This window comes from Paramormyrops kingsleyae, chromosome 4 (genome assembly GCF_048594095.1).
Source record: "Paramormyrops kingsleyae isolate MSU_618 chromosome 4, PKINGS_0.4, whole genome shotgun sequence".
Taxonomy (NCBI): Eukaryota; Metazoa; Chordata; class Actinopteri; order Osteoglossiformes; family Mormyridae; genus Paramormyrops; species Paramormyrops kingsleyae.
This window is the reverse complement of record NC_132800.1, coordinates 14936908-14950938: the sequence shown is the minus strand read 5'-3', so window position 1 is coordinate 14950938 and position 14031 is coordinate 14936908. Positions and strand designations below refer to the sequence as shown.

The following is a 14031-nucleotide window of genomic DNA, read 5'->3' as shown; positions in this document are numbered from 1 at the left end:
TTTTACGAATGTAATTTCTGTTTCAAGAAATGAGCCAAACCAATGGAGAAAAACTGCAAAATGTCTTACGCTTTGTTTTTAATTACTTGTGTAATTATTTACTTACGTAGTAAGGACTAAGTTCGGCTTTGAGTCTTTTCCCGAGTTTTAACGTGGGGAGAGAGAGACGCGGTTTGCTAATTAGCTTGTCGGTTGTCAGGTTCAGTTAGGAATTTTTTATTGTTGCTTGTTGTATTTTGATAATTTAATCTAATGTATGTAACTGATGTGATTTATGACTTTTGTTTTTAACTTTGTTTTTGCTTTCGCTGTTCTCCCGTCTCCTTTTACATGGTTATTATATATGCTGATTTAATCTAATGCTGTTAGTTATGTTCAATTACAGTAAAGTGTATTTAATTGTATTATATGATTTATGTTACTCAGTTACCTCACGCTTTGAGTGGAGCTGAACTAGAACATTAATAGGATACAATATGAAGCCTTTATTGTCAGTGTACAGGCAGCAAATACAATATACAGACAGAAATATATCAAATGTAAATATACAGGGGAGTGGAAAAGCCCCCCCACTCAACATGATTACATTTCATTACATTTTAATCAGACAGAATCATTTTGCCTGTTTGTTCAGTTTGCTGAACCCAGTCACTTATTTTGTCTGACATACGTCACACTTCAGACAGAGTAAAAAGGGTTATACTGGTTAAAAAGCAGATTTTACCTTTTTGCCATGGAGAAGCAGCGACATGTGACACTCTGATAAGGTAAAAATGATTCCTCCAGCACACAGTGAGCTATCCCAGCATGCACAGGGACACGGGGGAGTTTGTATAATAAACCCTAAACCCTGGACAGAGAGGTTCAGTGAATGAGGAGGTGAAGCTGTACAGGAGGGTCAGTCCATCAGAGGAGACTCTGTAGAAGGACAGAGTACCAGCCGCCCAGTCCAGATACACTCCTACTCTGCGGGAGCCTGAGGGCTTTATGGGTATGTCAGTCTGTTTATTATTGTGCCGGACAGAGTAACTGTCAGGAGAGCAGCTCAGCATCCATGACTTGTCATTGTTTCCAAGCCGACAGTCAGCACTGTCTCCTTTCCTCCTGATTCCTTTATAAGTCACTCCTATCCGGGCTCCTTTTCCACTCCACTCAGCCTCCCAGTAACAGCGACCAGTCAGACTCTCTCTGCACAGAACTTGGGGCCAGTAGTCAAATCTCTCTGGATGATCAGGATATGGCTGCTTTGCCCCCCATGTCACCTTCCTGTTCCCCTCTGACAGAGACAGGAGTCTGTTTGCTGTGTTGGGGTCCAGCGTCAGCTGGCAGGAGTCTGTAGGCAAGAGGAAGAGCGATTAATCCCATCACGAAGCCCAACATCTCCATCATTATCACTGTCACACCTCACACACTCACTAACACAGAACTCGCTCCAATACACACATTTTATTCCCAATATACTCATGTAGCCGCCCGAGTCTGCGGCGCTCCGGCTGCCCCCTGCGCTGTGAGACACGCGGCGCTGAGAGACTCGCTGGGGACCAAACTGCACTTTAGACTGAAAGCTATTATTCTGTACGATACATAAAATATAAAAACGAAGCTGGAATTCAAGTATGTGAAATACCTCAGGAAATGTCGGAAGCCCGCGCGACGATGGGGCGAAATGCTGCGCGTGCTAAATTAATAGCCTTAATTACAGGTAAATAAAATTACAAACAGCATTAATCAAACGTGTTAAACCTGAAATTGTACCACAAAGAGTACCACTAGAAGTTAATTTGTCTTTATTTCAAAAGAACTTCCTTCAAACCACTTTGGACACATACCGCCCTCCAGCAGCGTTCAGCGCCGACTAGTGATGTGTCGGTCGCGAACGACCCGCTCAAAAGATCCGGATCCTGACCAAGAGACATTTTTATAAAACAAAACATCTCCGCGGCTCAGCGCTCCATGCTGCTCTGACTGTGACTGAAGTTTGTGTTAATGGCGTGTGAGCCGCGTGACCAATCACGTGATGAGTCAGATGGGGGGGGGGCGGCAGGGGCGTGCTGACGGTGTACAGGTACAGAGCACGAGGGAGGGAAAGGAGGAGAGAGAATGTGGTGCGCGAATAATAGACAAGATGAGTGATAGTTGGAAACGAAGCGGCATTTGGATGCATTTTAATAGCTATGATAACTCAAAGGCAGAATGCACAGTTTGCAAGATGAAGCTGTCATTTCGATCAGGATCCACAAACAACCTTCACAGACACTTAGGAACTGCGCATCCAACAGTTCAGATGGAAGGAAAAAGACTAAGACTAGCTAGCGTGCCTGCTACTGCCAGAAGCCGGATCAGCCCGTCTAAGCTGAGGCACTTAGCCTTTCTGCCCCAAAGGAAATGCTAAAATATTACACTGTTAGAAAGGTGATAGATAGTTGTTAAAGTGGATAGATACTAAAACTGTTGGATGCTGGTGTTTTGCACATTGTAATTTCTTTATAATTTCTTTACTGTGTTACGTGCCGTAAGTTTGGGTTACGTGCCGTAAGGGATATGTGCCGTAAGTTTAGGAGGATGCCTGCAGGTCCTTCGGACGTCCTGCCCACTCGCCGATTGGTCACCCGCCCCCTCGACTCCGCCCTCAGGACCTGACCCCGCCTCCCTTGCCCTCGGAGCCGTTTCCGGTTCACCGGCTGAAGAGTTCGCCGCTTCGTCCCTTCGTGGCCCGCTACTTGCTTCTCGCCTGCTAGCTCGCTCTTTGTTCGCCTTTGCTTTATTGATTGATTGTGTATGACTGTTTTGCCCTTGACTTTCGATTCTCGCCTCGCCCTTATTTGTACTTTCGCCTTGGTTTCTGATTGCTTGATTGGTTTTGGACTTTCGCCTGTGATTCGACTTCGTCTCTCGGTTTTCCCTTTTGATACCTTTGCCTCGGCTTGGTGTTTCGTGTTTCACTAGGTGTGTAGGGAGTGTCTGCCTTTTTGGTTTATTCGTTAACGTGGGGATTATTGTTTGGTCAGGGAGATAGATTTAGGCATTGTTGTTTCGTTTCACCATTTTCTTTGTGTTCACTTAGGTAGCTCAGCTTGGTTTACTCGGTAGATGTGCTTTTGTTTGTTTCTTTGGCCTCTGTCACTCCTGACGTTCGTTACACCTATTGTTTGTACTGTGTTTGTGGAAAAACTATAAAAAAAACTATAAAAAAAGACTCCCTCTGTGTCCCGTGTTCCCTTCTCCTAGCCCTAGTTGTCCTGTCCTCCCCAATCCCTCCTTCCCTTTCACTTTGTTGCGGTCCAACCCTAGACTGGATCGTAACAACTGTTATTCGTTATTTATGTTATTTGACTGTTAATGGTATCAGACAAAAAAGAATTTTCCACTATATAATGTTCAATACACGTGTAGTAGTGTTTGAGGTTTTTACATTTCATCTTTTTATACCAAACATGATGGTATTCAGAAAATTATAAGGTTTAGTACACATATCAATCATGCGTCATAACAGCGCTGAATCTGGCTGAGGCAGAAGTAATAAAATGAAGAGCCGTTTGGGAGCCGGAAGAGCCGACTCTTCTTGGTGAGCTGAGCCAAATGATCCGACTCACTAAAAAGAGGCGAAATTCCCATCAGTAGCGCAGACTGAGGAGACGTTCAGTGTCACAGCCAGTTTGGGGAGATTACGGGTGCTGTCTTAGGACAATCCTAACAAATCTAAAAACAGTACTACTACAGAAGTCCCCAGACTCCCATTGTTATTTAAGAAAATAGTCATTTTTAAACCCAAAAAACAAAAAAAAAAACACACATCACAATAATTGTGTGAATGCTATTAAGTAGTATAAATGGTATTAAGCATAAAAAACATGCATACAAACTTACATTTCTGGATCCCTGGTCTGGTCCTGCACTCTCCACTGTGGTCCACACTATAGCAGAAGCAGAATGACATAGTACTGCTGTATCCATTTATTTAATTGTTGTATTTTCTCCACATACATGAGTCTATAGCAGGAGCAGACACACATTCTGTACTCACTTCAGTTTCTCCAGTTTACAGCTGGGATCCTCCAGTAGAGCAGAGAGCAGCTTCACTCCTGAATCTCCTGGGTGATTGTAGCTCAGGTCCAGCTCTCTCAGGTGAGAGGGGTTTGACCTCAGAGCTGAAGCCAGGGAAGAACAGCCTTCTTCTGTGACTCTACAGAATGGCAGCCTGCAGAGAGACAGACAATATCTCTTCAATAAATAAAAACACCTCACCACTATGAGTATTACTTTTAACTAAATGTGACGACTTCAATAAAGATTTCAGTAATTACACATTACAGTGTGGAATACCCAGTAATATTGACCTCAGTATCTCCAGTGTACAGTGTGAATCCCCCAGTCCAGCAGAGAGCAGCTTCACCCCTGAATCCTGCAGGTCATTGTCACTCAGGTTCAGCTCTTTCAGCTGAGAGGAGTTTGATCTGAGAGCTGAAGCCAACACTTCACAGCATGTCTCTGTGAGTCTACAGCTGTCCAGCCTGGAAAAGGAAACGTGTTAAGATATAAATACATACACCACACACAGGTATATCCAATAAAATATAAAAATAAACATTTTTAAGTACAATAAGACGTGCAGCATATAGCTGAAATATCAGTTATTTTGTTGTTTCCTTGTCCCAGTCAGAAACACAAATAGTTTTTACTTGACACTCCCCAGCCGAGACGAACCTGCTGTTTAATGACCTTACAGGGTGAGTTACCCTGAGACTCTGTAATACTGTATCTGCATAAGTATTTTTATAAAGCTCTGAGCAGCGCTGGGGCTCAGTGATCAGCACTACAGCCGACCCAGGGGTTCTAGGGTTTTGGGTTCAGTTCCTGCCTCGGATGTGTGTAAATGTACATGTTTATGGGGGTTTGAATGTAAAAGAAGAGCTTAAGTTATTTTAATTATAATTTTTTATATGACTTTTGAATTGCTTACATCACTGAAATCCTTATTTTCTGTTTAGCTGTACCTGTGAACCTGTTAAATTTCCAAAACACTAATCACACAATTACCAATCCTGTCAGATCGGGATGAAATAGTGAAACTTTATTCGTCCCCCTGGTAAAATACCGCTGTTGCCTCTCTGATCTTGCTCTCTCTGACACACACATACAGGTCAGAGCGCAGGGTTGGCCAGCATCCAGCCGCCTGAAGCTGGGGGGTAAGGGCCTTGCTCAAGGGCCCAAAACCAGCATCACTCTGCCAGCCAGGTATTTAAACCAGTGACCTTCTGACTACAGACACAGAGTCCAAACCCAATGAACCACACGCCACAGCAAGAATGTTAAAAAATATACAAATCCTGCAGTATCCAGAATGAAAAAAGATATAAAAGCAGTATCATGAAAAACATCTGTACTTCTTTAGCAACAGACGTATGTAAGATCACTTACAGAGCTGTCCTAGATTTCTTGATCACAGGCAGCAGCCTCTGAAGACCCTCATCTGATCTGATGTATTTCTTCAGATCAAACACATCCAGCTCCTTATCTGACATCAGTAACACAAAGGCCAGAGCTGACCACTGTGCAGGTGAGAGGTCTGCTGCTGAAAGGCTTCCTGAACTCAGGTATCTTTGTACTTCCTCTATTAAAGAATTGTCATCCAGTTCATTCAGACAGTGGAACAGGTTGATGGTCCTTTCTGCAGATAAATTCTCCTGTATTTTTTCCTTGATGTACTGGGCTGTTTCCTTAATGTTATGTGAGCTGGGTCTTGTCTCTCCCAGTAGTTTTTGTAACAGAGTTTTACTGGAGTCTGTTGAGAGGCCAAGGAGGAAACGGAGGTAGAGGTCCAAGTGTCCATTCTTGCTCTTTAATGCCTGATCCACTGCAGTCTTCAGCAGGTCAGCTGATGAGTTTGACAGAAACACATAAAAAGCAGCGAGATACTCCTGGATGCTCAGATGCACAAAGCAGTACACCTTCTCCTGATACAATCCATATTCCTCCTTAAAGACTTCTGTGCACACTCCAGAGTAAACTGAAGCTTCAGTGACATCAATGTTATTCCCTATCAGATCTTGCTCATAAAATATGAGGTTGCCTTTCTCAAGGTTGTCAAAAGCCAGTTTACCAAGTTTCAAAAGGAATTCCTTGCTGTATTCCTTAAGCTTGGTTTCATAGTTTTTCATATACTTGTCATTTTTTAAACTCACTTGAAAGATCAGGAAGTGTGTGTACATTTCAGTCAGAGTCCTTGGAATTTCTCCCTTGTCAGTCTCACTAAGAAACCTTTCAAGGACACTGGCTGAAATCCAGCAGAACACAGGTATGTGGCACATGATGAAGAGGCTCCTTGATGATTTCACATGTGTGATAATCCTGCTGGCCAGACACTGATCACTAAATCTCTTCCTGAAATACTCCTCCTTCTGGGCATCACTGAACCCTCGTATCTCTGTTACCTGGTGGACACACTCAGGAGGTATCTGATTGGCTGCTGCTGGCCGGGAGGTTATCCAGAGGAGAGCGGATGGAAGCAGATTCCCCTTGATGAGGTTAGTCAACAGCACATCCAGAGACGTTTTCTTTGTTACATCAAACCAGCTCTCATTCTTCTGAAAATCTAGTTGAAGGCGACATTCATCCAGACCATCAAAGATCAACAAAACTTTGTACCTATACAGCTCAGAGGATTCAAGCCATTTCAGTTCTGGGACAAAGTGGTGAAGCAGATCAATCACACTGTATTCATCCTTAATCAAATTCAGGTCCCGGAAAGGAAGAGCAAATATGAAGTGAATGTCCTGGTTTGCTTTTCCTTCTGCCCAGTCAAGAATAACTTTCTGCACAGAGACTGTTTTCCCGATACCTGCAACCCCTTTTGTGAGTACAGTTCTGATAGGTGTCACACGCCCATGTAAGGGTTTAAATATATCATTGCACTTGACTGTAGTATCTTCTGTTACCCTTTTCTTGGATGCTGTTTCAATCTGTCTCACTTCATGTTCATCATTGACTCCTCCAGCTCCCCCTTCAGTTATGTAGAGTTCTGTGTAAATCTCTTTGAGAAGTGTTGGCTGTCCTTCCTTAGCTTTCCCTTCAAATACACACTCAAATTTATTCTTCAGATTACATTTGATTGTGCGCTGATACTGCGACAGAAGAATCCCTGAAATGAAATGAGAGCTTTTCAAAAAACATTTTTTACTCATTTAAGGCAAAATAAATCAAATTAAATAAATGTTAAACTGAAAAGTAACACACATAAACTCTTTTTCTGCAGCAAATCAAACACACACTGAATGAGGTACAGCTCTTACTCTTCTCCAGCATGTCAGCCAGATCATTTTGCTCCATGGTCCTCAGGATGTACAGTGTGATCTTCAGAGCTCCCTCTCTACCACAGGTCTTCTGCATCTGACCATCACTGTCCAGGTCATTGTCCTCCTCCAGCTGAGGCTCAGAGCATTCTGGGTCATTCTGATCCAGGTACCTTTTGAATTTCATCAGCTCATCCTTCAGAAATGTTTGAGCTTTTTCCTCCAGTAACTGAAATGAACAGTTACAGTTTAATTATTATCACTCCAGTCACCGTATCTTTTTATAACTTCATTTGTGAATTATGCTGCGTTCCATTTCAACTTGTAACTTGGAAATTCGGAGTTCCTAGTGGGAAATATCAACTGAAGTCGGAATTTAATGTACTCTGAGCTAAATATAAGTGAATGAAGATGAAGGCCATTTAAACTGGGACACATTAAATACAAGGAGTTATCTGGCTAAGGAAGAAACCCTGCTGTTTGAAACAGGTCCCTATTCAAGCGATTTCAGGTCCCTGGTTTTGCTAAATGTCTTTCCGACTTGCTGTACTGGAATGAGGTTAACTTGGGTGTGACGTCATTCCCAGCTCCGACTTCCGACCTCCGAGGTAAATGGAACGCAGCATTAGTTGTAAATATCATCTCTTTGATAAGACGAACTACTTATTGTATACATGTATCTGTAGAAGATATATGTCAATTTAGATAAAATTTAAGAAAATATACTTAATAAATGCAAACCTTGAAGATAGATGATAAGCCTGCTTTATGAGGATGTAAATTACATCTATTCACTCGGTCCCTGTGAATAAAACACAAATATCCAACCATTATATTTTTATTTAAATAGATGTAACTGCCTTCCACATTCTGAGCTTATTTCATTAGAGCGGCTTCCTGACATCAGCTTGCTTATGACAGTATAAGAGAAGCAGTGACATCTAGTGGCAGCACAGAGAGACAGCAGATAGCAGCCATGAAAGACTGTAGCTGACAGTCACTGGTTCCAGGGTTAACTTCTTGTAAACTGTTTAACATGATTTCAAACAGATTTCAACTTAATTACCATAACTATCCAGGGGTGGAATTCGAGGGGGGACAACCCTGGCTCCTGCAATTTAGGGCCCCCACCTGATCTCAACCTTTTTTTTTTTGTTAAGAAAAAAAAAAAAACATAAAACAAATATTCTACACAAACTATTTATATAATTATTTTGACTACAATAAAATGTATATCAATACACCAATATACAAATTTTGCATGATTGTCACCCCCTGATCAGTGAATTTTACCAATATCACTCCTGTTTCTTTTTTGGCTCCAAAAGCAGCTGGCTTAACCCCAAAGGGATTTGTTCTGTCCCTTGTTTCCAGGGTTAACACTAGACTGCCTGTAATACTCAGGGGCTTCCTGTCTCTAGCTGGGCTGCACCTCAGGTACCCAGCAGGCCCAGGCTCTGGTGTGACCTCTGGCAGCTCCGTAGGATCTTGTCCAGTGTGAGAGAAAAAGTGACTAAAGGGATATTTTGTAATCAGCTTTGAAACTGTATCTTTGTACAACTAATGCAAAAGTACCTGAGTGTTAGGCAGCTGACAGCCAAGAATGTAAGCTTAAGAGAATTAAGAGTTAACCTTAGTGTAGCAATATGTGCTTGAACTTTGTGCTCATTAGATTGAACAGAAATGCAGGCTAGAGAACAGAAATGCAAGTTTAGAGCATGTTTATCAGAAAGAGCAGGAAAATCACAAAAGGCTACAGTGAGTGGGGGCTGCTTGCAGGTGGCCAGACCAATAAATTACAGGCTGTATAAAGTACATATGAAATGCTGATTACAAAATATCCCTCTAGTCAATATTTCCCTCACAAGTGTTTTTCCTGGTCCCAGGTTTATAGCTCCTTAGTTCTGTGTTTGTTAATTGTTAGTTAATTCCACCTGTGTGCCTTTGTCCTGTTTCCAGTGTCTGCTGTGATTGGTTGATTGTGTTGAGTTCTCACACCTGCCTGTTGTTAGTCCCCATGATCTGTGTATTATACTGCCTGCCAGTGGTCAGTTCCCTCAGTTGGTCATTGTATCACATGCTGTTGATCCTGTGCTTTGTTCTTGTGTGTATTGGATTCCTGTGTAGTTATTTTCCCCTTAGTTCTGCTCCCTGGGTTGCTGCTCTTTACTAGTGTTCCCCTGTGTTTTGTTGTTATGGCCTTTTGACCCCTCGTGGTTCCCTTATTTTCTGCTCTGTGTTTTGTTATAAACAAACCCCTGTCATCTTGGAGCCGCACTGTGGATCGTCATCCTTTCCTCACCTGCACCATCCCCCGATCCCATAACAACTAGCTAATTAGTAACAGGCACTGTTCCATTAAACATGTTCAAACTAAAGCCTCAGTCTGAACAGAGCTAAGGAACCCATGAGGATCTATTTATTATCAAAGCAGAAACATCCATCCCACAAGAAGACAATCTATTGTCCAGTCATGCTTAATCGATATAGAAAAGTAGCTTTTTTCCAGCTGCATGCTGAGGATTGACATTTAAAATGCACTTTTCAATTTGCCTTCTAATTCCAGCTCGCAAGAAGTCAGTCTTTACAGTAATCCTCATCCTTTTACCTCAGATGTGATTTATACAGAAGACAGACATAACTTCTGTTTACATTTTCAAAGACAATGGGATTTGCAAAAGTTAAAAAAATTGAAAGTTGAAGTTTGCCTGTATGTCTTTTGACTGAGAGTCTAGATGTTTTAAACAATGTTTAAATGTATATTTACCTTTGATCTGTAGGAAAACGTCCCTCTCTGAAGCTGATTGGTTCTATCATTGACTTGTCACTCTTCAGGGAAACACAGCTGGGTACAGATGAGCCTGCTCTCTCCATCAGGACACTGTGGGCAGTGAGAGGAAAGATCCTCATTCTATAAATATAACCCACATACTGTGGACAGGGTCACATTAAATCTTCAGCTGTTTAACCTTCTGCTCTGTCTTCATGTACTTTGATATGCTGTGAAGCTTTTGGGGTCTGTTTCACAAAGCAGGATTACTTGCTTAGCCAGATAACTTGCCAGATTTAAGGTAGTCTGGGCTAAATAGACCTCATTTTCATCAACTTACATTTCGCCCAGACTACCTTAAATCTGGCAAGTTATCTGGCTAAGCAAGTAATCCTGCTTTGTGAAACAGGCCCCTTGTTTACATTTAGCTTTAATATGAAATAAGTGTCTCACCTAAAATGAAGATCCCAGTATGAAAGGTTTGGTATCATTGTTACAGCCTCCGTTGCTAGACTTGCCTGTGCTTGCTTGATATTATATAAATTTAGCCTTAAATGGGCCCCCCCACAATAAATTTCACCAAGTTACCATACGAAAATATAAACTTTATTTTAGCGTATTTTCAGAAAATCACCTCGAACCATAAAGATGTGAAAAACTCAAGAATCAGCGCTAGGTGGCAGCAGAGGACGGCGTCCAGGGAGTACAACTAAATGTAAATTCTTGAAGGAAATTAAATTTCATAAATTTAATAACTGATTAAACATAATCATCTGCCCCACAGACCTGAATCAATTAAGTCTCGAGGAAGTGAATTAAGTTAAGACAGATAACTCTCTCTTTTGAGAATGCTGGAACGCTTATTTTTTATGGACGTGTGTAAAGCAGTATAAACATACAGGTTCTGTCTTACCTCTCAGTTCTCCTTGTTTTACACTCCACAGGGGGGCTCATTTCAGAAGCAGCTCGCTCCATTTTTGTGCCGATCTAGACCAGCTGACTGATGCTGGGGCCTCTATGAACTACACATATATACACACACAAAGACACAAATATATGTGTGGGTTCTCCCAGGACTGGTTTGAGAAACAGTATATAGCATCCGCTCTAATATATATAATATACTCCCAGATAAAACGTATAATAAAATAAGCTATATCTGTTGACTAAAATCTTACCTCGCAATACAGAATCTTATCCGTGTTTCTTGACAAAATGGATAGTCCAGTATTAAAATACTTTCACTTTCATCTACAAACAGGAAATGCTGCGTATCAAACGCGGAAGCGGTCTAAGCAGAAATCGACACGGACTCAGTGGCCCGGCGTAGGATTTTTGGGGATATTATCCATGCGACTTAATAATAAGTAACAATAAGAGAAAGGGGACAAGCTCCAGCCGCCACCTAATTCTGTCATGACGCACATTTTGTGGTATACTTGTACATATAAAACGCGGTTCTGCAGTGACACATAAATCATTATCACACAATCTTACTCACAATTCACTTTTTACATTTGTCGCCGCCCTACGGCTGTTTTTTTGACATTCTAAAATGCTTAACGTGAAAAAGCTTAATGTGGTTTAATGTACCAAAACAGCGACCGATAATCATCAAATTTCTCACCAATATATCTGTTCATAAAGACTTTCACCTTTTCTTTGCAGCCTGAGGGAATAATTAATAAAATAAAGGGAATGATTCTATAAGGCTGTAACTAGTCAAAACAAGAACTGACTGGCGCGCCGGCAAGTCAAGGCTACCTAATCGGAACAGATAGGGGGGCGACAGAGAACATCAGCGGCCCCTACTTATCTTTTAGCCTTCCAGAAGGCCAAGAACAGTACGAGCCGGCTAGAATCACACATATGGTTGTCACGTACACGGAAGGTACCGAGAAAGGGGGGGAGATGCCCAAAGGGCTTTAAAAGGGATACAACTGATACATATGGCAGAGCCTCCTCCTGTACATGCTGAATGTATGTCAGATGGCCGCTCCCGGATTGCAATCTGTCAGACAATAAACCGGTGATTTGCAACTTCTCCCCGTCTTAATTTACCAACGGGCCCCTGGACACTTCAAACTGCTCAATTTGGCATATCCAATGTGCAGATTTTGATATAACAGGCTCTGCTTACCTCTTCTGGTTGGGCCCTGCAGTTCTCTGTGTCCAAGTAGGCCGCGTCACCACTTAGCCGAATCCTGCGAATCTCCTGGGGATCCCGGACGAGCCCCCAAATTGTTGGAGCACGGCGTCTCCACCGGGTCCGTGGATGAGAAGAGATTCACAGCTGACACGGGGAGAAGTTGCAAATCACCGGTTTATTGTCTGACAGATTGCAATCCGGGAGCGGCCGTCTGACATACATTCAGCATGTACAGGAGGAGGCTCTGCCATATGTATCAGTTGTATCCCTTTTAAAGCCCTTTGGGCATCTCCCCCCCTTTCTCGGTACCTTCCGTGTACGTGACAACCACATGTGTGGTTCCAGCCGGCTCGTACTGTTCTTGGCCTTCTGGAAGGCTAAAAGATAAGTAGGGGCCGCTGATGTTCTCTGTCGCCCCCCTATCTGTTCCGATTAGGTAGCCTTGACTTGCCGGCGCGCCAGTCAGTTCTTGTTTTGACTAGTTACAGCCTTATAGAATCATTCCCTTTATTTTATTAATTATTCCCTCAAGCCACTTCAGATTAATATTTTATTAGTGCCACTAAAAGTCTTTACCAAAAATTCCCAAACTGTTTCATTTGACTGTATATATATACACACAATAGTAATTATATATACATTATACATACACTCACCTAAAGGGTTATTATAGGAACACCATACTAATACGGTGTTTGACCCCCTTTCGCCTTCAGAACTGCCTTAATTCTACGTGGCATTGATTCAACAAGGTGCTGAAAGCATTCTTTAGAAATGTTGGCCCATATTGATAGGATAGCATCTTGCAGTTGATGGAGATTTGTGGGATGCACATCCAGGGCACGAAGCTCCCGTTCCACCACATCCCAAAGATATTCTATTGGGTTGAGATTTGGTGACTGTGGGGGCCATTTTAGTACAGTGAACTCATTGTCATGTTCAAGAAACCAATTTGAAATGATTCGAGCTTTGTGACATGGTGCATTATCCTGCTGGAAGTAGCCATCAGAGGATGGGTACATGGTGGTTATAAAGGGATGGACATGGTCAGAAACAATGCTCAGGTAGGCCGTAGCATTTAAACGATGCCCAATTGGCACTAAGGGGCCTAAAGTGTGCCAAGAAAACATCCCCACACCATTACACCACCACTACCAGCCTGCACAGTGGTAACAAGGCATGATGGATCCATGTTCTCATTCTGTTTACGCCAAATTCTGACTCTACAATTTGAATGTCTCAACAGAAATCGAGACTCATCAGACCAGGCAACATTTTTCCAGTCTTCAACTGTCCAATTTTGGTGAGCTCGTGCAAATTGTAGCCTCTTTTTCCTATTTGTAGTGGAGATGAGTGGTACCCGGTGGGGTCTTCTGCTGTTGTAGCCCATCCGCCTCAAGGTTGTGCGTGTTGTGGCTTCACAAATGCTTTGCTGCATACCTCGGTTGTAACGAGTGGTTATTTCAGTCAAAGTTGCTCTTCTATCAGCTTGAATCAGTCGGCCCATTCTCCTCTGACCTCTAGCATCAACAAGGCATTTTCGCCCACAGGACTGCCGCATACTGGATGTTTTCCCCTTTGCACACCATTCTTTGTAAACCCTAGAAATGGTTGTGCATGAAAATCCCAGTAACTGAGCAGATTGTGAAATACTCAGACCGGCCTGTCTGGCACCAACAACCATGCCACGCTCAAAATTGCTTAAATCACCTTTCTTTCCCATTCTGACATTCAGTTTGGAGTTCAGGAGATTGTCTTGACCAGGACCACACCCCTAAATGCATTGAAGCAACTGCCATGTGATTGGTTGATTAGATAATTGC

At 42.4% G+C, this 14031-nt stretch overlaps 2 protein-coding genes across 2 annotated transcripts in view; both read right to left on the bottom strand.

Annotated features, from left to right (window-relative positions):
• Window positions 1-487: 487 nt before the first annotated feature.
• The window catches only part of LOC140588997 (uncharacterized), a 134389-nt gene continuing 120845 nt past the window's right edge, over window positions 488-14031 (bottom strand). Inside the window, exons 15-18 of the mRNA XM_072711662.1 lie at window positions 4338-4511; window positions 4072-4198; window positions 3868-3907; window positions 488-1333 (exon numbers count right to left, since the gene is read on the bottom strand). Coding sequence (XP_072567763.1) covers window positions 798-1333; window positions 3868-3907; window positions 4072-4198; window positions 4338-4511 — 877 coding nt within the window. The 3' untranslated portion in view covers window positions 488-797. The remainder of the gene's footprint in view (window positions 1334-3867; window positions 3908-4071; window positions 4199-4337; window positions 4512-14031) is intronic.
• On the bottom strand, window positions 5415-11367 carry LOC111848687 (NLR family CARD domain-containing protein 3-like). Its single transcript, XM_072711606.1, has 6 exons — window positions 11238-11367; window positions 10973-11081; window positions 10057-10170; window positions 8031-8091; window positions 7290-7518; window positions 5415-7138 (listed from the first exon to the last, which is right to left on the bottom strand). Exons 2-6 carry the CDS (start codon window positions 11032-11034, stop codon window positions 5415-5417), a joined length of 2190 nt encoding a protein of 729 aa, XP_072567707.1. The 5' UTR covers window positions 11035-11081; window positions 11238-11367.